At 38.9% G+C, this 24031-nt stretch overlaps 1 protein-coding gene across 10 annotated transcripts in view; it reads right to left on the bottom strand.

The window, feature by feature from the left end:
* The window catches only part of LOC138743253 (long-chain-fatty-acid--CoA ligase 6-like), a 121457-nt gene that overhangs the window by 20634 nt on the left and 76792 nt on the right, over window positions 1-24031 (bottom strand). For all 10 annotated transcript variants that reach the window (XM_069898233.1, XM_069898235.1, XM_069898236.1 and 7 more), the window contains 9 exons: window positions 21625-21726; window positions 21386-21485; window positions 19494-19672; window positions 16893-16925; window positions 16424-16475; window positions 13394-13467; window positions 6435-6512; window positions 3743-3877; window positions 86-220 (listed from right to left, as the gene is read on the bottom strand). In XM_069898233.1, the coding sequence (XP_069754334.1) occupies window positions 86-220; window positions 3743-3877; window positions 6435-6512; window positions 13394-13467; window positions 16424-16475; window positions 16893-16925; window positions 19494-19672; window positions 21386-21485; window positions 21625-21726 (888 nt within the window). The remainder of the gene's footprint in view (window positions 1-85; window positions 221-3742; window positions 3878-6434; window positions 6513-13393; window positions 13468-16423; window positions 16476-16892; window positions 16926-19493; window positions 19673-21385; window positions 21486-21624; window positions 21727-24031) is intronic.

Raw genomic sequence — 24031 nt, 5'->3', positions numbered from 1 at the left:
AAATGAAAATGCTACAGATGCAAGATCTAATGTGGTGACTCTTGGTTGTAATGGGCTATAATCCAAGTTCTGTGCAAATACTTACCTGTATTTTCTTGAAAAAGATTTTATCCCATACACTGTCATTTCTGATGATACCATTTTGCACTTCAGCAGCTTTTCTCTTGGCAGCAAATTCCAGTAGCCAGCGCTTTACTGGTGTACCTGCTTGGCTAAATATCTAAAATAAATTGGATATTTGTACTTTAGTTGCATGATATAATTAAAATAAAAACATACTTGAATGTTTTAAAAGAAAAGAGAAACAAAGAACTGGGAGAAATAAATATCACTGATAAATAGAAAGGAATTTTTTAGATTGTAAGAGTGCACAAAAATAACAGTAAAACCTCGTTAGAACGCAATAGTTGGGGTCCAAGATTTCATACCGCGTTACACCCGAGTCGCGGAACAGATGCACATCTGTCATGATTCAGGAAGCAGGAAAACAGACGACTGTGACTCAAACCCTAAAATAAGACCTTTAAACTCCACATATTAATATACACATTTTGTAAATGAGTCACAAGAGCCCATTTTTGAGTTTATGGCTGTTGGCCACTGTTAGCCTGGCCTCCTAAAATCAATGTTTGGGGTCCCCAGACACTCGTGCTATAAGTGATTCCACAGATTAACGAATCACATTCTAACGAGGTTTCACTGTATTTCCAATGGTGGGTCGAGAACCTGAAATAATCTTTACACAGATACTGCCTGAGACATTGAAGGCTTCCAGCATTTTCTGTTTTTAATTAAAATAAAATCTAATGTAGATTTTCAAACTCACACATGCATGAAGTATATTAAACAAAATTGGCGAGTTGCAGGTGCTACTAAGCACATGGGGCTGTCGTGTTCTAACAATATTAGAGACCATTAAGGTGTTCAGGAAAGCCAGGGAAGAAGGGAGGAAGTACAATAATATTGATTAATTAAAGTATACCAGTGCTGCAGATAGAGGATGCACTGGGGCTGTCACAGATAAAATACATTTAGTTATGATTAAGCATTCATCGAGGTGAAACACAGGATTCTGTTGACTCCATAGTGAAGTGAAAAAACATACAAATGCTGGAGAAACTCAACAGGTCAAACAGTGCATTTATGTAGCAAAGATAAAGATACATCACCAATGTTTTGGGCTTGAGCCCTTCATCAAGGTGTGCTCACAAAAGCAGTAGAAATTACACTGCACAATTGTGTTAATTTTTGGGCTACGTGATTGAAAATATACTCCCCAAGGAGCTATACAAAATAAAAACAATTTCAAAAAGTTATATTCCACAGAGCACTATGCATCAGTATGGCCAATGTGGTTTGCACATGTTGAAAACCACCCTTCTCCTCCCCTCCCGAGAGATCAGTTCGTCTGCCTGCTCTCCAGAATCCAGATTGCTTTGCTCAACACATCTTTTCAGCTTGTTATAATCTCGTGTCTTTACACTCCTTGATCTAGCCTCTTCCCAGCTGTCTGTGTGTCGCCTCCGTCGGTCATGATTGATCATGGATATTTTGCCTCTGGTAGTCACTGATTTGTTGAATAGCATCAATTGTGACTATTGAGGCTGATCCTGGAATGGCAGGCTATGCCACAGTCACTGCATTTGAAGGCCATCATTGAATTGTTGTCTGCTGTCTTTTTCACTGAGCTCTCCACTCCTCAAACTGACTCAAGATCACTCTCTCGCCTTGTTCCAGGTGTTGATGCAGAGTACCTCACCATTCGTTGCAGTCATCTGCTGATCCTCCCAGTGCTGTGTTGATTTTTAAGGCTTTCATATTGCACTTGCAGAGGACCTTGAAGCAAAGCTGGGGTCCAACAATGTTCCTCTTGCCTATTGCTAGTTCTCTGTAGAGGATGCTCTTTGGCAATCTACCATCCTTCAGACGATGGACGTGGCCCAGCCAGCGCAGTTTGCATTGACTTAAAAGCATGAACATTGTGTGAAGTCAAGCATGGGAAAGGACCTCAGAATTTGGGACTTTGTCTCTCCAGGTGATGTCGAGGATGCAGAGAAGTCTGTGCAGGCAATAACTGCCAAGTTTCCTTTCTGTCTTTGAGTAGGTGGTCCAAGTCTCGCTGATAACAAATGTATTGTATGCAAAAGTCTTGGTCTTTGCGGTGAGTTTCTGATTCTCCCAGACCTGCGAGGAGAGTCAAGCAAGGATCAATGCTGCTCTGTGATAAGCCTATTGCTTTCAGCATCGAGGGAGGGGGTGTTGCTAATGGTTGACCCCAAGTATGTGAACTCTTGGACCACTTCTAGTTCATAGTTGTTGATGGTAATGATTGGTGTCTCCACTACGTTCTGGGTAAGGACATTTGTTTTCTTTAGGTCCAAAGTCCTTGCTATTGTTACAACTATGCCTGTAACAATTCTGACTTGGCATTTACACCTCCTTGAGACTTTGTCACATTGCATTATTATCCTGTTTTACCAAACCAACAATCTTTCTTTCCACCCCTCTATTTATCCATGCGGTTGAAACCAATGAAACCTATCGATCTGAAACATGAGTTTTGTTTGCCTCTCCAGAGGATGTTGACCTACTACCTTGCAGCAATTTCCATTTTTATTTCAGAATTTCAGTATGTATAGTATTTTGCTGTTGAATTAAAACTCATTTCCCCTCATCAAATTTCTCATCTCCACATCCCTTTACACCCCTGCAACATCAATTGGCTTTCCCTTTCATGCAGTCAAAAGCCCAAGTGCAAAGACAGAGATTCTCCACCCTCATGTCGGGAGACGTACCTCCATGAATGTGCCCTGGCTGGCTCCAAGGTGCCAACTGCAATTCCTTTCGGGGAAAGGGTCAACGCTCCGCCACCCAGCATGAATGTACTGCTGCTGCAAACGACTTGCTAGGGGTGGGCTGATGACGTCGCAGTAACACCGTCAGCCCATGACCCATCTCCTCTCTCTCTCCCACTCACTCACCCCTCTCCTTCCATGAACCTTCGGGGCAGGGATGGACGACAACCCCTTGGGCCACTCCAGCACTTCACCAGGCCACTTTGGCCTTCAGAACCACTTGTCAATCCCAGCAGCTCAAAACGTGGCAGAGCAATGGCCGTCTACCCTACCCAAATCCCTCATGTGGCTGGAACTGTTCTGAGAAATGCAGAGTGGTTCCAACCGCATGGAGGATTATGGGTAGGGAAGATGGCCATGGCTCTGCCACATATTTATGACGGGTGGTACCACTGCATCAGTTTCCCCACCTCCATTGGCTCCAAAGTGCGCTCAACATGAATACGACACAAGAGCTGCTTCATTAAAAGGTTGTTTATATTTTTTCCCTCTGCACTTATAGCCGGTCTCCAGGTGGAAGCCTGGCATGAAAGGGCCTTTTGTGAGCCTCCAGGATTCCTCACTTCCCAGCTGTAGTCTTTTTGCAAGTCTTCCTATTTTCAACCCACAATACTTTCTGGGCAATGTTCTTGCTTCTGCCCTTACAAAACCCAGCATTTAAATTAAACTTTTCCTTTTACTCCTTTTTACATTGCTCAGTATAAATACTTATATACTTCAAAATGAAATCCATTTCAGAATTTTCCTATCATTGTAAAATAGTTTTAAAGTCACCTTTCCACATTAAATACATTATATAAATGCAGGTGTTGCCTATAAATAATCAGTATGAGTGAACATATGCTAACCCAAGGAAACAGTACATTATTTTACAGAATAAAGTTTACCTTATCGTACATTCTATTTAACAGTCTTGGAACCACAGGAAAAATTGTTGGATGAAGAGCCTTCATATCATCAGAGAGGAGTTTAATGTCACCTTGGAAGAAACCAATCCTGCCTCCATGGCATATAACTACAGACTGAAAGAATATAAAATTATAATGATTTAAAATCATCCCAAAAAGCACTGTTTTTGCCACAATTTACAAGTACATCTGGTTATCCAATGAATGATTTCAATATTTGTACAAACTAATTTCATGTTAGAGTATATTATTTGGATAAAATGAAAATGGGCAGCTATATTAGAGGTGGTTAATAAGTGGAACATTTTGGTATGACTTGAAATTGTAGTTTCAGATGAATCTCAAGAATGAGAATTTTAGACATACCCTTATACAGATACAAATACCACAGAGATCAGTGCTGGGACTCATTGATTTTAATATACATTAATGATTTGAATGTCAAATATATGATTAACAAGTCTGTAGATGACAAAAAAAGGGCTGTATTATTGATAATGAGAGGACAGTAATAGGTTACAGATCGATATAGAGGAGTTGGTTACATGGGCAGAGCAATGGCAGATGGAATTTATTCTTTACAAGTATGATGTATGTCACTTTGGGAGGACTAGTAAGGATAAAAATACATGATGAATTGTAGGGTCTCTGGGATTACTGAGGAACAAAAGATGGAAAACCCCAGCATCCCAGAATCATAGATAGATAAGGAAGTGAAGAAGACATGCAGGATAGTTGCTTTCATTAAACATGGTAGAGAATACAAGGTAGTGGTTAGGTCACAGCTTTATAGTATACAGTTCAGGTTGCCAAACTCTAGGGAAGATGTGATTCATCAGAATATTCCCTGGGATAGATTGTTTCAGTTGTCAAGAGAGATAAAATAGACTGGAGATACAAGAGATTGCAGAATCTGGAGCAAGTAACAAACTGTTGGAGAAACAATGGACGAGGTAGCATTTGTTGAGGAAAGAGACAGCAACTGCTTCAGGTCAGTTTATTGGGTTTGTTTTCCTTGGAGTGGAGAAATTGTGGGGGTAGGAGGAGGGTTTATAAAAGGAACCTGATAGAGGTATACAGAATTATAGATGGCATAATAGCAAACTGTTTCCCACGCAGAGGTATCTAAAAGTAGTGGCCATCTGTTTGGGTAAAGGTAAATGATTTAGAAGGGATCAAAGGAAGTTTTTTTCTCCCCCCCACCCAATGAGTGGTTGAATCTGGAATACACCAAGGCAAAGAGCGCCTTTGGAAGACTACACAAAAGAGTCTGGAAAAACAACCACTTGAAGAAACACACAAAGATCAGCGTGTACAGAGCCGTTGTCATACCCACGCTCCTGTTCGACTCCGAATCATGGGTCCTCTACCGGCATCACCTACGGCTCCTAGAACACTTCCATCAGCGCTGTCTCCGCTCCATCCTCAACATTCATTGGAGTGACTTCATCACCAACATCGAAGTACTCGAGCTGGCAGAGTCCGCAAGCATCGAATCCACGCTGCTGAAGACCCAACTGCGCTGGGTGGGTCACGTCTCCAGAATGGAGGACCATCGCCTTCCCAAGATCGTGTTATATGGAGAGCTCTCCACTGGCCTCCAAGACAGAGGTGCACCAAAGAAGAGGTACAAGGACTGTTTAAAGAAATCTCTTGGTGCCTGCCACATTGACCACCGCCAGTGGGCTGATATCGCCTCAAACCGTGCATCTTGGCACCTCACAGTTCGGCGGGCAGCAACCTCCTTTGAAGAAGACCGCAGAGCCCACCTCACCGACAAAAGGCAAAGGAGGAAAAACCCAACACCCACCCCCAACCAACCAATTTTCCCTTGCAACCGCTGCAACCGTGCCTGCCTGTCCTGCATCGGACTTGTCAGTCACCAACGAGCCTACAGCAGACATGGACATACCCCTCCATAAATCTTCGTCCGCAAAGCCAAGCCAAAGAAAGAAAGAAACACTGCCTGGCTGGATGGTGAAGGCAGACATTCTTACATTTAGAAGTATCTCTATGTGAGACCAAATGCTGATTAATGGGATTAGCAGGGACAGACTGACAGTCAGACTCGGCACAGACATGAAGGGCAAAACAGTCTGTTTATTTTTTCTGCTCAAGGAAAGGATTTATGAGAAAGTAAATTAAAAAGAATATTTAATATACCAGGTTAAGGGCAAATGTAAGTCAGACCAGGATATTATTCAGTACACAAAAGATGGACAATGTTTGAAAATGCTATTAAGATGATGGAGTAAGACGCTGTAGTGTGAAAATTGAAGGGATGATATTTTGTGGTATGTAATCATGTAGGCTGAATCAAAACTATATGTTATAATATTTATGAAAAATGTGCATTATGCTGCATGCAACTGCATTAATTCAAAGCATCATGTTTCATTGCATGATTATATTGATCTGGAATAGGGGGCCAAAATACCTCATGCACAAGGATTATGCTGAAGTTACACCAAGTTTGATGATGCAATTGATTAAATTTAGGTGGCAGTAAAAAGTTTTGCATAAATAATATTATGGTTAGTAAGTACAGTATAAAGGAAGCCTGGACAAATTTTAATAGAGCTTTACTAAAATTATGAGCAGAAAATAAGTGTATATATTTTCAATGTGATGAGAGTGGCAGATGTTCCTTTGCTGTCTACATCCTTCTTACCTGTACCATTCTTTCAAACATGTGTGCTAATGGCAAGTAGGAAATATGTACATCTTCAGATGTAGGCAACCATTGGCTCTGTAAAAAAAGAATAAATGGCCCAAGCCTGGTGAGATAGACTCTTACCTGGATAACTCTCTCAAACATGTGAGCCAGAGGCAAGAAGGAAATAAGGACATCATCCTGTCTTGGAAAGATCACTTTCTGCAGAGGGTATGAAGGAATATGAGACAGAGAGGAGAATACACTGACAGAGAGACAAAGAAAGTTAGAAAAGAAAAGAAATGGCAGCAGAAGAAACGGACATGAATTAAAGGAGCTTTGTCATCTCATCAAGTGTGTGAAGAAGAAATAAATGTCAGTCTACAAAATGGGGTATTCTCACATTAAAATATCAAGATCTCAATTCATGTCCAATTTACTTTCTGATGAAAGATCATAAAGTTTTAAATATTACCTCAAATGTTCTTTGACTTGCTATGTGTTTTTAGCATTTTCTGTTTTTAATTTCAGATTTATAATATCTTCAGTATCTTGGCATGGACTTCCTTCTTCCAATGTACTTTGACTAGGGATATTCATAGGAAGTGCTACAATCAATTGGTGGAAGACAAAGTAACTGCCAAATTGTGTCAGGTTTAAATTTGGAAAAAGATTATGTAACCAACCTAATAACTTGACATGCATTACATTGCAATCGATCGCAACATAATTTCATGATATTTCAGTGCCTGACTGATGATCCTTCTGTTTTCTCAGTAATTTTCAGTGCAGAAGTAAATTGCTAGTGAATTTTGTCAAGGGGATTACAACTGTCAAACATTGGAAACACTTGGTGACATGGCCCCTTTAAGAGTAAATTAATGAAATAACATTTTCAAAATATTCCATTAGGAAATTGACAATCCATAGAATCTGTGTGGAAGTTTTTTTCCCCCCAAAACTTAATATCTTTTTCCAACACATTAAGTAGTGAAAGTACACTTTCCTATTCTTGCTGAAAGATTTTTTCTCCTCTTGTTCCATCCATCTCTTCAGGTTTTCCTTGCATGAAATTTCATTTTCTGTAGTAAAATTATGGATAGGCATGCTCGCTCAACCAATTTTCAAGGTTTTGCCAGTTTTGAATTTTTGGTCTGGATACAAAAGTTACATTTTTTGCATTATAGCGTGGAATAGCTGGAGATGATCACAGGAAGGATAAATATCTCGTATAATAAGACAAAAATTACCCATCGATCATAATCGAGTTTCTGCACTCCTGTATTGCATAGGAAGATCAAAAAATTGAATTCACCACAAAGCATACAGTTTTAGGTAACAATTCACCCTTTGTGAAAGTGGACAAAATTAATGATTTGTGCTCTTTTCTTGCATCAAATCCTTGGAGTCAGAAAGTTGTAACCCATACTCAGACAGATGGACCCAGATTTTATTGAAAATGGAGGTAATCCAAAATAATATATTTTTGTAATTTACTGAATGCTGTATCTGTGATGTTGTACATTATGTCCATTTACCCCATCACTTCAAGAATTTATTTACAGTAATCTACATTTATTGTGAATCTTTCCAGCTGTTGAATGTGTATTCAGTTGGTCTGAGTAAGATGGAACGTTTGATGTAGCACTGAGGTTAAAAGCAGCTACAGCCAATATATAATCTATGCTAATGACTGTAGATCACAATTTGTTTCTCTCTGTAACTTCCAGCAGGAATAAACTGTGGCTCCGAAATAACTTATCATTAAGGAAATCAATCCTTTTAGCCCTACATGTGTGCAATTTCATGTGAATTAATATTTGGAATTCATGGCATATACCTGAACAAAATTATACCAATTTATACGGCTCCTAGAACGCTTCCACCAGCGTTGTCTCCGCTCCATCCTCAACATCCATTGCAGCGCTTACATCCCTAACGTCGAAGTACTCGAGATGGCAGAGGTCGACAGCATCGAGTCCACGCTGCTGAAGATCCAGCTGCGCTGGATGGGTCACGTCTCCAGAATGGAGGACCATCGCCTTCCCAAGATCGTGTTATATGGCGAGCTCTCCACTGGCCACCGTGACAGAGGTGCACCAAAGAAAAGGTACAAGGACTGCCTAAAGAAATCTCTTGGTGCCTGCCACTTTGACCACCGCCAGTGGGCTGATAACGCCTCAAACCGTGCATCTTGGCGCCTCACAGTTTGGCGGGCAGCAACCTCCTTTGAAGAAGACCGCAGAGCCCACCTCACTGACAAAAGGCAAAGGAGGAAAAACCCAACACCCAACCCCAACCAACCAATTTTCCCCTGCAACCGCTGCAATCGTGTCTGCCTGTCCCGCATCGGACTTGTCAGCCACAAACGAGCCTGCAGCTGACGTGGACTTTTTACCCCCTCCATAAATCTTCGTCCGCGAAGCCAAGCCAAAGAAAAAAGAAAAGAATTGAAGCATTTGCTATTGCTCATTTTACTCTGCACTCGTGCAATTCCTGTCTCCAGCTTTTGTGGTTCACAGTATTATTCACCTAATTAGCAATTTTTTCTTACTATTAATTGCTTCCAAGAATAGCAGATTACATCTCATACTGATTAAGCAGCATAACAAAGGATGGGTACTAGGAGGAGAAAAAATGTTTGGCAATTTTTTCCCCTTAACCTCTGATTGTATTCCAAGAATTACTATAATTAGAGGTGGGGTGGGGGGGGGGGGGGGGTGGGAGGAGAAACACACTATTACAGAATCTTTTTAAAGTTGTGTTTTACTTCCAGAATACATAGGACCACTGCTGTTAATATGACTCCCTGTGATTATTCCCCCTTTAGTGATAAGAGGGTCTTCTCCTCTGGTCTCAATGCCCTGTGGCTAAAGGGCCCAAGATAGTAATTCTTGCCCACAACTGCAGCCCACGTTTCCACAGTGCTGTTTTTTATTGATAAAGAATGTTATAGGACTGCTTCCTCATTTATTTCCTCATTTATTTCCTCATTTATTTCCTCTTTTTCACATTGATTTATCACGTTGATTATGTTTATACTTCCTACGAGATTATCCAGTGACCTACATCATTGCTCAAGAAGACACAATAATTCAATTTCTGTTTTAATATCCTTCTTAGAAGACACCATCTATTATTTTCCATGAACATGGTTACAGAAAATATTTGATTTTATATGTATCATGAGTAAATTAATTATATATTAAGCAGTGTACTGGAAATACTTCCCATCAATTATGTCTTTTAAATCATGGATTTATTATCTGCTCGGTATACAAGTCTTCTGCTGCACTCTGAACCATATGATGAATTTATTATGATATGATGACTTGAGATGGCTAGAAAGATGACAATCCCCAAGGAAAAACCAAATTTTGTTGGAATTATGAGTAGACAATAGCTATAGGTGCTAATGTGTACTGATTTCAATGTTAATATGTAAAATTATGTAAAATAATAAGTAAACTAATGTTAAGAAATGCAATCTGAGGCTAGAGGTTTTAATGCTGAGTTATGTTCATTTTACAGCACAAGTAGGAATGCATCTTTACATAATTTACTGAAAGATATTAAAAATTAGCTCAACAGATCAATTTTATAATACTCATATGACAGTCATAAGAATTAAAGATAAATATTCACTCGTTCCAATACAGACACTGCACTCTCAAACTACTTGGAAAGCATCATATCATCACTGCAGGGTCAAATTCATGGAACACCTTACCCAACTAGATTGTGGAAACACAGACTGCAGTTGTGGCCAAGGATCCTAGCCTTGGGTCCTTTAGCCATAGGGTATTGAGACCAGAGAGGAAGACCTTCTAATGACTGAAAAGGGAATAACCAAAGGGAGCCACATAAACAGAAGTGGTTCTATGTAGTATAATAGTTAACACTACATGTACAGTAACAAACATATATAGGAAAATGACACAAATAATGTGAAAAAGGTCTTGCACTGCTTTCCTTTGTATTTATATATTTTTTTAAATTGTGAATCAAGTTTATTTTTGGAAAAAAAAACCTTCTGAAGGGGAATTTTTGATATTGACCTTGCAAGTCATCCCCACATCTAATGAATAAATTAAAAACTATGATTTTAAATTTGTTAGAATGTGGAGTTTTACATTCAATGCTTGTAAATGAAATATCCCAAGTAGTTTAAAAAAATGACGCTGGCACCCCATTGCCAGCATATCAGTTAAGCGATTTTAAGCAAGGTGATGCAAAGATGGAGAGGATGGAAGAGAATTATTTTCCCAACAAATTAGATATGTAATGAATATTTGATTTTCAATCACAAAAAAATAAGATCAGTTAACTGTGAAGCATTAAGCATTTACCCCCTCCATAAATCTTCGTCCGCGAAGCCAAGCCAAAGAAGAAGCAACAGCCTTCTAAGGAAATAACATTAAGAAGCCTCCTCTGATCAGTAAAATTAAAGTTTATTAATAATTAATTTGTTAAAACCTGATTAATTTTTTTTTTAGTTTCCAAGGATTTGTCCATTTTATAATGTTTCTGAGAAATTGTAAGAAAAATAACTTTCTTAAAGGATGTCATTTCAAAAGGAATGTTGAACATTTGAAGCAACATGAAGAGTTGGAAATCAGTTTTCAAAAGGCAAAACCATTTACTGATGAAAACTTACTGAAGAATTACTGGCAATTCTGAGTTGAAAATATTTTGATTCCTTCTTGCACCATTCATCTCCAGACTGATGCACCCTGACCCTGTTCTTGCAGTTTCATTCACATTTAAGGAGACAAACATGAAAGTAGCCTAAACTCAGTAGGCCTTTTCACACTGTCATGTAAAATGGGGATTCCTGGGACATTTTCACAGAAATCCTTCTATGAACTGCAGTGTGAAAATGTTGGCCCGAGAAAATTACCCAGCCCTGTGGTGATATGTAATTACACCACTAGGTCACCAGGGGTCCTTGTATATAAAGCAGTCCAGAGCTACAGTCTAGCCTTCCAGGTTCATCTTGCAGAGAGACAAGACCTCTTTGTGTACATATTAGTTTATTAAAGCTATCTTTGACTCGCACTGCTGGTGTGGTTATTGTCAGGACAATTTAATAAACTAATATGTACACGAAGAGATCTTGTCTCTCTGCAAGATGAACCTGGAAGGATAGACTGTAGCTCTGGAGTACTTTATAAACAAGGTCACTGGGATGACCCCTGGTGTCCTAGTGGTGTAATTACATATCACCACATCAAATGGAGTTGAGGCACGTGAACCCTCAGTACACCTTTGTCACATTCCCAGATGGAAGAGAAGATTTGGTGGCCACCAAGGATCTCGCGCCGGCTGGATGTGTGAATGCGGAGGAAACACAGATGTCTACGGATCAACAAGGAGTGCAGCAGCAGTCACTAGAACAGTCATCCATTGAGTAACCCCAGAAGACCATACCACCCACCCTGGAAATCAGGACCCTGGGTATGCCCACCCCACAAAATATCACCACCCTAGACTTGATGGCAGAACCTAATCCCATAGAAGAGGATCCCCAGCCCACAAGGCCACAGGCCATCTAGTACTTCCCACTCCCACACCTCCACCAAGAAAGGCTGAAAGGCAGACTGCACTCCCCACCCCTATACCACTACCGAGGAAGTCCAGAAGGCAACAGAAGCCACAAAAAATTTGGACTTATGAACTTACAAACAAGGGAAGGAGGACGGGGGGTGGGGGGGGGGGAATAACATTTTTTTTAATGGGGGGTGAATGTGGTGATATGTAATTACACCACTAGGGCAGTCCAGAGCTACAGTCTAGCCTTCCAGGTTCGTCTTGCAGAGAGACAAGAACTCTTCATGTACATATTAGTTTATTAAAGCTGTCTTATACTCACACTGCTGGTGTGGTTATTGTCAGTACAAGCCCTACCCAAGTTGAGGGGTGGGGGGGGGGGTGGGGGGAGGGAGAAGAAGGAAGCGACAGACAGCCAGGGAGGTTTCATTAAACATTTGGATCATATCGCCAAATCTGAATCTCATTCAACACTGATTGGAGAACTGGTAAAGAAATGCTTTAAAGATACGTGTTAATGTGATAATGATTATCACATTAATCATTAATGTAACCAACTAGCTGAGTTTTCCAGGCACCCCATGTCCAGTTCATGTATCATTGACGGTCGTTTTGAATGAATAATGGGGAGCGACATAAAGGTCCAATTCCAAGATCCTGAGAACTCTGGTTAGAGTAGCCTCAGTGAGTAATGCATCATTGCTGGAGGTGGGATCTCCTAAATTGCTGGGCAAATTTTGGGGAATTTGAACCTTGGTGTGAAAGGCCTGGAAGGACCTGCCTTCGTGGGAATTTCACCCAGGTCCAAGAATGGTCACCGTTCACTCGCAGTGTGAAAAGGCTAACTAATATTTCAAATTCTGTTTAATCTCTGTCCCCAGTGTGAACATTTGGACATACATCATCATTGCTGTTGAATCAAAATGCCAGAACTCTCGATGTATCAATGTCATAGGGGCATGTTTGGCACAAGAACTCTAAAAAGTAACCAACTAGCTGAGTTTTCCAGGCAAGAGTGATTGGCTAATAACAGTTACTTTTCTACAGTTGCATTTCTTAATTTCACAATTTCAATCTTATCAAGATGGGTTTCCTAACCACATCAGCAATCTTTACTATTTAAAAAGCAAACTCAACATGTTCACAGGACATAAAAAAGTTCAAATCAATATCAGTTAAACCTAATGAATTGTTTTGGAAGTTATACCTTTATATATGGCTGAAATTACATAGATTTGAATTCAATAATTAAAATGTAATCTTCTTTTAATTCATCTTAAGAAATTCCTCAAATCAAAATAATTTACATTTTCTCACAATTTTCATCATTTTCATTTTATAAGAATAGGAATGAAAATAATATCTCCAATATAAAAAGCGTTGTATATTTTACTTGCAGCCAAACCAATTTTCATGTTTATATTCACCTCTGTAACTTTCAAAAAGCCTGAAAAATCAGCTACCACATTCCCATGTGTAAGCATGGCCCCTTTAGGATTTCCTGAAAAGAAACACACATGGTCAAACTAATTATGATAATTAAAGTATAACATAATTATAACGTGAAGAATAAGGTCATGAAAGAAAGAAAGAAAATAGAAAACCTTTTTTTGTGCTGAAATTAACATGGACTGATTGACCCCCTATTACGCCCTAAATTTCCATGGCTCTAAAGAAAACTCGATAATTTCTTCACCAGGACCTTAACATAAGGTAATAAAAATAATTGGGGATGCTTCAGTTAAATTCTTCTCAGCCTTCATGTTAAAACAATCACCTCAAATTGAAACTTGCAAAATGAAAAATTATTTTCAGAAGGGATGGAAAAGATAAACCAACAAGACCACCAATGACCCACGGGAACTTGCAGACCGCCCCTCCCCTCCCTCCAAATAGGTTTGCTCTGACAATTATCACATGTCTATCCTGATCACTGTACCACCTGACATAGCCCAGAACCCATCCACACAATCTGTCCCTTAATACACCTCCTTGCTTATCCAGCCTCACACACCTTGTAAAGATGCTCTTCTACTTCATAGGTCCTCCATCTTTTTTTTCCTTAATTAGTTTGTTGTAAGTAAGAGCATAAATGAATATTAAAATAAGCTAAAAACTTCAAGGGATTGAAATTTGCCTTTGATTACAGGTTCTTAACATTGAATTTAATAGTTTAATTATGTGTGTACTCCTGTAATTTGGTTCCACTGATATCAAAGGATCAATTTCTACCCTTGGGTTGTTTCCTCACCAACAGCTGACTATGTGGTACTCAATTCCAGGCCAAAGTTGGTAAAATGCACCAACTGTAATAAATATTGATGTGTAACCTTCTGGTTATTTTCCTTAAAAATGCTCAGAAGCCTCTAACCTGTTTTAGGTGTTGGATTCACAGTGGGATGGAGTCAAAGATATTCACACCAAGGAGAGTACAGTTGAGGAGACTTTCAAAGTTTTCCTTCTTGTCTATGTAGTTCTATGCCTGTGGTTTCACCCCTATCTTTGGTTTTTGGGTTGTAGATAGCTTTTAGACCCTTTCCATGTCATGGTTGCTGAGCCTCCTGCACCCTCTCTCCATCCACCACCTGTTCCTTAGGTCACATGTTTTCTTCTACTAATAGAGATACTGCTATACCCTGGTCTTCAAATACAAGATCTTCTAATACAAGAATGTCTTCCACTTACAGTTAATTAGCACCTCACTCTCTTGTCATTCTCATAACACTAGACTTGAATGGGAAACAACAGGCTCTTCACAGTTGCCTTTTATACCTTAGCATCTGCAAAGTGTGCCAAGCTCTCAGTGTGGCAGGATTTCTAGTTCAGGGCAATGCATAAACTGTGGGGATTTGTTAACTCCTGAAGCTCTGTTTGGCAAGACTGCTTTGTCACAGTTAAGCGTGAAAAATTCAGCTCTCTGCCTTCCTTCTCTGTTCACAGAGGTATTCTGCCCCCCTCCCCCCATTTTCTCATGTCTTCCCTCCTTCATCCACTTATTATCCTGCCTATGCTCCTCCCCCTGAAGACAAAATTCCTCTTTTGGCTTGTCTCTCCAGATAAATGTTACCCAGAAGAAAATTATTCATTGCCTTTTTCTTTATTAATTTCCTGTTTTGGTTTTCCACTCGATGTGGCAACATTGGTACCAGAGCACTCGAGTTCCTGAACTTTAAAACCAATGTAGTGTCTTGGTCTTTTAATGTTGGGATTGTCTGTCAATTTATCCAGGTGCACAACATGAATATTGTGGATTGGAACTTGTCTATGCATTTTTTTCCCCCTAATGAGGTAGTCATACCACACCTACTGCCACATGGTTTCAAAGAATGAAGCCTTGATCCAGAGGCATGGACGACCAGGCTGATGGGAGCCCAGGGTTTCCTGAACAGCTATTAAAGCTCATAAAACAAGATGGGAAAATATGGAGCTGCCGTCCTGCATTAGTGCACTCGTTCACTCATGGACACACACAAATACTTGTATAGGCTCTGGCACAGAAGCTTTTGCCCACTTCTCCCTCCCCACAGCTGCAGATACAGACCTTCCCACATTTCTCATTTCAAGCTCCAGCAACAAACCCATCCCATATTCCCAACACCTGTCATCTGCAGTAGACCCAGCCCACGATCCTGATTTTCAGCATCAATACTCAACCCACACTCAAAGCTCTGTCCTCTACCCAGACCACTTTCTCAACTCCATACTCTGTCTGCATGCTATCAAAATAACAGTGTCAAGGATTTAGATGAAGATGATTCAGTTCATACTCGTGAGCAACCAACGTCACCAGATAAATCATGAAATTAAATAAAAATCCACAGAAGTTGGAAATCTAAAATAAAAACAGAAATTTTGGAAGTAATTTTAGCAAGTGTGGGATGAGAAACAGATACTGAGTATTATTACAGATAGATCATCTGGGCAGTTCTGTCTGTGTGAAACTACTATGAACCCAATAATTAATTAATGTGACAACAATTTGAATCCCCCACCCTAACTACTGGCACTGAGGAAGCAGTTAAAAATCCATACAGGTCAGAGAGAGAGTAGGCCAACAGAGGAAGGAAGAACAGGAGCAAGTTAGATGGGTTTGTAATGACAATCAAGTAGCTTCATGGCTACCATTATGGATACCAGTCCTTTAATGTCAAAAATATTTAATTCCCATGAATTTAAATTCTCTAACAGTAAAGGTGGGTATGAACTAATTTTACTGGCTTTTGGATGAAAGTTCATCAACATAACCATTGTTTTACAACACCCACTACCTACAACAAGAACGATTCCAAAAGGTAAAGTACAGATGATGGGAAAATCTCTCCCCAATCTCTGTATACTTACCACTCGTGTACATGTTTTCCTAGCGAAGCAGCAGTTTCTCTGCCAAAATGGACATGGGCAAGAATATCAAGTTCATAAGCGATCAACATCATTAAATAATTCTAAGTGGTACATACCAGTTGTTCCACTAGTAAAACAGACAATTGATAGATCTTCAGGTCGTGGAGGCTGAGTGTAAAAAGAAATAATAATGAAGGAACCCAGGAGAACTGCAAGTAATAGAAGAAGAAAATACATGCTGAAAACAAGAGGAAAAAACATGTGCATATCAATGCTGGTAGCCAGTGTTGACCATTTCACAGAACAGTACAGAAACAGGCCCTTCAGCCCATGATGTTTGTTTTGATAGAATCATAGAAAATAGCTGCGGTAGTAGTCCATCCAACCCTTCACTATCATTCACACAGATCAAACAACTATCTCTCCATATCCCTTCTTCCCTTTAACCACAAGGGCTATATATTTCAACTGCCCACTTGTCTGGACATGCTCTGTATCCGTCCTTTCCCAAGTTATTGTTACCTATGTTCTGAATATGCTTTTGGAATGTTCCAAGAAACAAAATAGCTTTATTGCTTCACTCACCACAGGAGCTTGCCTATTACTTTTTCCGAGGTCCTGAAAGCAAGAAGAGAAGAAGGTAACCTCAGAGTGAAAAATTGGACTTGGATTTCACGTGAAAATGACCTTTGATTTCTGATAGCTGGTCTTTCAAGGAAAAATTTTCAATCAGTATTTAATTTTCAAACCACAACAATTCCAAAAAGTGTGATTTTGTAATTTCATTTTTTATTTAAGGAATTTATCCTTGAATATATCCTTGTTGGGCATCAGAATGATTTACAAAGAATTCATGAGTACACATTACTATTTCCACAAGATGCTTAAAAACAATTTAAACTAAGAGATTGGATTGTGTTTTACATCAGTACCCAGTATCAGCATTGTACACTTACTGGTTTAAAAATAAAGCAGACCATCCCATTCTCTATCCTAATCTTGATGTTATGAGATCACACCCATCATCCTTGAAACTGCTCCAGGATACACCACCAAGTTTATGGAAATTAAAACAAAATTCCATATATTTTTGTTTTGTGCTGTCAACCATGTCATATTTGAAACTTGATATCATTGTCTATATATTTGCTGGATACAACCCCCGGTATGTTTCAAACATCTTAGGTGCTGTAGGTTAATTGGGTGTTATTGAGCAGCATAGACTCGTGAGCTGAAGTGACCTGTATGTCGAAATCTAAAAAATCTAAACATTTTCTGAAAATGACTGGGAGTGCATAGAATTTCATTTGATCTCACAATGCAGTGGGAAGCCATTAACTGTCACATATGACAACTTTTACAGAACTTGTCCGAAATGATTCAGATGCCAAGAAGCAGAGCAACATTGACCTTCAATTCTCTGGGCCAAGCAGTCTAATTACATAAAATCAATGAGGGCACATGGCTCCATTAATATATTTGAGGATTGGGCCTGAAGACATTACTCCTCTTCTCTTTTTCCTACATGATCTTCCAAAAATTCACTCCACCTTTGGACATTTTTTGTTGCTCTGGTTAAGTCAGTTTTCTGTGGAGAAAAAACACTGCTGAAGCAAAATGAAGAGGCAAAGACTGGAGAAGTTACATCAGAAATTTTAACTTGTTTCATATAGCCTCTCAAAACCTTAAACTTCAATGCAAAATTGTTGAAGAGGATACTATTTTGAAAAGCACAGCCACTGGAGGACTAAGCAAAGAAACAGCCTGACATTATGGCCCAATTAGAGCCATAATATTTTCAAGTTTTACAGCATGAAACTGGCCAATCGATCTACCTCACCCATGCCAACTAAATATTCCACCTGAATTCATCCCATTTGCCTGTGTTTGGCACACATGCCTCTAAACCTTGGATAGGAAAAGTTGAGAGGGATGACAAAAAGAATGCAGGCAAGTGGAGCTAGCTGAGATGGGCAATTTGGTGATCTGTATGTCGTTTCTGTGCTGTATAACTGCCTTAGATGACCTTATCCATTTACCTGTCCACATATCTTAAATGTTGTAATTATACCCTTCTCCTCAGCTTCCTCTGACAACTTTTTCTACATACGCACCAGTTTCTAAGAGAAAACATGACCCTTAGGTCCTTTTAAGTCTTTTTCCTTTCACCATAAACCCATGCCCTTTAGTATTAAGAGTCCCTTATCTTTGCAAAAGGATAATGAATATTTATTTATGTCTTTCATGATTTTAAATACTCTACAACGTCACCCCTCAGCTTTTGCGAGAAAGTCTCAGGATATAAAGCTTCTCCTTATAATACAAGCCCTCTAATCTTAGTAACAACACACAATACTCCTCGTGGTCTCACCATTATCTTGTATAGCCATAGCATAATGTCATATCTCATATACATAAGAGTTGGAGGAACTCAGTAGGTTATGCAACACCTATGGAAACCAACAAGTGGTTGACATTTTGGCCCCGACTCCAATATCAGGAATGTTTTAAAATAAGCAAGAAAATAAATAAATAATAAAGATGACTAAATAAATGGATAGATTAATAAATAGAAAATTGGGAAATTACCCAAATAAGATGTTTGGGAGGGGGTAAAAGGGTGCAGGCTTGCAGGTGACAGGTGAGTATCAGTGGGAGGGAGAAGAAAGTAGCAAAGAGAAGATAGGGAGAGGAGGCAACAGGCTGAAAAAATGGAGGAAAGAGGATGCTGCATAACCTGCTGAACTCCTGCAGAACTTTTGTGTTGTTTTCTCATTCTCCAGCATCTACAGGTTTCTTGTTTACCTCAATACCCCAACTGATGAAGGCCTTCTTCATCACCCTGCCCACCTGTGCCATCACTTTCAGTGAACAATGTCTCTGAACCATCGGGTCTCTCTGTTCCATTAATATAGATGGCAATTATTGACACTTAAGTCACTTGCCCTGCCTCATTTCCCAAAAGAACATCCAGTGCTGTCCCCAAGAGTAAACTTTCCTGCACATATTTAACAAATTCCACTCTATCCAAGTCCTGAGAATTTTGTAATGAAAGAAATAACAAAGGCAGACTTTCCTTGTGCACTGTCAGATCATCCAGGCATTAATATGGAAAATACAAGCTATGGCAAACATGTCCAGAACTGCTTAGATTATTTAAGCTTATGACTGACTTCAATCACATACCTCCACCTCATGAAGGGCCAGAATTTCCACACCACAGTGATTTCCCATTTCAACCAAGTCCATTTCAAATGGATTCATTAAGATGATTGTCTTCAAGCCTGGTGTCTCCTTTTTCTCCACATTTTTCAACAGAACTTTGGCTTTTTCCACTTTGTCACAGATAACTGTTGATATGTCAGCTTGAAAAGAAGTGCATGCATTAGTGGTGTGTCATAATATGTGATCAATTTTTAAAAAGTACAAGCAAGTCCAAAATGAAGTCTAAAAGGGTAAAATCTCTTATGACCCCTTTTCTACTCCCTGCGCATCCCACGAGGAGTCTGTAATACATTTCTCAATAATTTTCACTATATCTACAGCATGCATTTGGGAGTGTTTAGGAAAATGCATTTTGGAATATGGACTTAAAGATGATCATTTCAAATGTCCCTCAAACCTAACCAGAGAAATTACAGCATTGGGATTATATTGATACAAGAAAATCCATGCAACAAAATAGCTATTTGCAGTGTATTAACTAAAAGAAATAGCAAGACATTCCTAGATTTCAAACTGCTGTCATTATTTCATTATTAGTACTTTATAGACTTTTAAACCAAGCATTATTTTCATCAGATAACAAGACCATAGCCTGCACTATATACTGAAAACTTTTTTGAAACTGTTTTACTTTTTTTTTTAACTTTCAAGTAGAGGGAAGAACCATGCATTGATTTAATCATGAAAATGTAACTTAAAAATGATGCAAAGCTATAATTTGCTTCCGTGTCATTTGTGAGCTTCATCGATAAATGCTTGCCAAATGTTCCTTCATGCAAGTTTTAAAATGGTGAAATAAAATGATTTTCATGTAGATTTTGTTCTTCTGAAGTGAGAGAAAAAATACAAGAAAAAAAAGTTGGGGTTTCTTTGCTAATGAGAAATATAAAAATGCAATTGGAGTGAAAATAGAATCTTGTGGACCTGTCAGACGTGAATAAATACATTTTGACTGGAAGAATAACATTCAAGTAGAGGGCTTTGGGAAATACAATTCACCTTTGGCACAATTGGAAAATTGTAGGATGATCAGTTCAATATGTACTTCTCCAAAGTGTTTGTATTTATGTTCAATTTTATTTCTATTATCTGACTGTTTATTTTTCTTATTCCACCAAATTTTTTTCCAATAGGAAGAATGGCACAGAATCATTGTTAAAGTAGCAAATAACATCCTAAATCTGTTATTGATCAATGGAACATTTAGAATGTTGGCAATATAGGCACCAAAAAGCAAGAATTTTCCAAAGAAGTTTAATAAGGCAATATATATATTTTTTAATTGATGAATACCTGCTAAAGAAAGCATACCAATACATTGGGGCAATATCTTTTTTCATTTGGTCTCAAAAATAAACAAGTTTCATCTAATCACATAATTCATTACTGTTGTGAAATCTAAAAATTCAAAAGAGATGAATAAATATCAAGTAATATACACTTCCACAAAGCCATTAAAAAAATACCCAATCAAGGTAAGAGAATGCATAAATCCAAACTCTTTACAATTTCTTATAACATGGGAACATTACGGAATTGTGGATTTCTTTGGTGAAGTATTTTATTTTCCAAAGCAAACTCTCTCAAGTAATAAAGTGAAAATAAGTATTTGCTTATTTATTTTCATTATTTTAATAGAAAACACTTTCAATTTTATTCTTTTTCCCTGTGTCTGAATCTACTGGTCTTTCAATGGAATATTATTTACAGATTCTGCAGTAAAGGAAATTTTTGGAACTCAGAAGATTATTTTTAACCCCTTGAAGTCAAGGATCCTTTGATTTCACCTTTTTTTTTGGCATTTAAGTTCAATAAACAATGTATAGTTTTGAGAAGTGTGTTGTTCATTTTACCTGTGTTAATAATGTAGCGAATGGCATCAGGTCCAAGTGTGTCATAAAGTGGCACTATCACCATGGAGTAGGTATAGCATGCCAGCTCAGCAATAATCCACTGGTGAGAAGTTGTAATTATAAAAATACAAAAATAAACAACAAAAAGAGAAACAAAACTTCGTGCATACAAAAAAACATCAAAATAAGTTTCTTTGTAATACAAGTACTACAAAGTACTTGCTGCAAATATCTCTCACCTCAGGTCTGTTTTGTGCAAAAACACCTATGAATTGGTCTGGTGATGACTTGCAGTTTTTTTGCAGCAGCCCAGATCCTAAATCCATGGCTCTTTTTGCAACCTGTGAGGAAAATGGTGTTGTTTCCATCATATTGCTTTCAGACCAAACAAAACCGATTAGAGCGTGCTGACTATATATTGAATAAAAGCCATTTTCTTGTATTTTACTTAGGCAACCAAAGGCACATCCCAATGTAAATATGGAAGTAGACTCTTTTGATACACCTATTTACACTAATCCTTTCCTAACCCATTTTATTTTTTTCACATTCTCTTCAGCTCTCCCTAGTTCTACCCCTTACCTACCCACAAAGGGCAACTTAGAGTGGCCAATCAACCTACCAATGCAGATAGTTTAGAGATGTGGATGGAAGCCAGGGTACCTGGAGGAAACCAATGCTCTCACATTCCAAAGGTGGCACCAGGATTGAATCTGCATAGCTGGAGCTGGGAGGCAAGACTGTGTCCCACTAAATGTACAGTTTCATTGTGACGAATTAAATCAATAATAGAACTACTTTCATTGGAAACAATTTCAAAATATTCGGCAATAATATCATTACTTGCACCAATTGATGTATGCATTGTGAACTTCTACACAGAAAATTAAGTCGAATTGCAGAATGCCGTTTATTTCAATACTAAAAACCTGTAACTTGGGAGCAGAAGTAGGCCATCTTGTCTTATGATTCTGCTTCATCATTCAACAAGAGCATGGCTGATCATTTACCTCAATATCATTTTCTGGTGCTGTCTCCAGCACCTAGTGATTTCTTTAATATCTTGGAACCCAGGTTGATTGGCCACTCTAAGTTGCCCTTTGTGGGTAGGTAAGGGGTAGGGGGAGCTGAAGAGAATGTGAAAAAATAAAATGGGTTAGGAAAGGATTAGTGTAAATAGGTGTATCAAAAGAGTCTATTTCCATATTTACATTGGGATGTGCCTTTGGTTGCCTAAGTAAAATACAAGAAAAGGGCACCGAGACAGAGGAGCACCAAAGAAGAGGTACAAGGACTGCCTAAAGAAATCTCTTGGTGCCTGCCACATTGACCACCGCCAGTGGGCTGATATCGCCTCAAACCGTGCATCTTGGCACCTCACAGTTCGGCGGGCAGCAACCTCCTTTGAAGAAGACCGCAGAGCCCACCTCACTGACAAAAGACAAAGGAGGAAAAACCCAACACCCAACCCCAACCAACCAATTTTCCCCTGCAACCGTGTCTGCCCGTCCCGCATCGGACTTGTCAGCCACAAACGAGCCTGCAGCTGACGTGGACGTTACCCCTCCATAAATCTTCGTCCGCGAAGCCAAGCCCAAGAAGAAAAGTGTTTTGAATGACTCAATGACCAAGCCTCCACAGCCCTGCAGATAAAGAATTCAAAAGAACCACCACCCTTTGAGTAGAAGAATGTTTTCCTCATTTCAGGTTTAAATAGCCAATAACCAATTCTAAGATTGTGACCCATGGATCAAAACTCCTTTGCTAAGGAAACCAGTCAGCCTGAAACCAGTCTATTTAATCCTGTAAGAATTTTGCAGATACAATTAGATAATTTCTCATTTTTCAACACTCTTGACTACAATCTGGTTTATTCGATCTCTCCTCGTACAGCTCATCCCTGGTGAATCTTTACTCCATTCCCTCCTTGGCAAATATATCCCTTTTAAAGCAAGGATATCAAAGATGAACTTTTCATTTCAGGTGAGGACCCACCACAGCCCCAAATAATTTCAGTAAGTCATCGCTTCTCCTGAAGATTCTGTTGTAAGGATGATCAATGCCACATCATTTGCCACATTTCAAGAGAATTCTATTTGCACATCTGATATAATTTCCTAAGAAATATTCCTTTCAAGTCATTGTATCTGAGGCTCAAACAATTACAACCACTTTGTTACAGGAGCTGGGATTCCACAAAAATGAGTCTTACATCTACGCCACTGAATCACCCTTTTAATTAATGACCCTTGCCAATTGACTTAAATCCAACCACACAACTCTTCAATGGCCCTGAACTTCTGATTGCCTCCATATTTCTGATTGTTAGCTGCCTCGATACCAATCTTCATTGCTAATTCATTTCCAATTCTTGCTGGCACAAATTTCTGACTAATGACTCCCCCCCCCCAACTACACTAGCCTCTGCTTGAAGCATGAACTCAATTCATCTAGCCCACTCTATCATCCTTCAAACTCCCACCTCATAAGACTTTTTCTGCCCATTTATTACAACACAAGGCATTTAGAATTTCAATAAACCCCAAATTATTAAACATTCTTCATAATGCAGTTTGTAATATTCTGGACATAATCATCAACATGTCATATGCATATAGAATTATTTGCTTTCCATAACAATGTATG

This window comes from Narcine bancroftii, chromosome 9, assembly GCF_036971445.1.
Source record: "Narcine bancroftii isolate sNarBan1 chromosome 9, sNarBan1.hap1, whole genome shotgun sequence".
Taxonomy (NCBI): domain Eukaryota; kingdom Metazoa; phylum Chordata; class Chondrichthyes; order Torpediniformes; family Narcinidae; genus Narcine; species Narcine bancroftii.
Note: the sequence above shows the minus strand (reverse complement) of the source record. Positions and strands in the feature narration are given on the sequence as shown.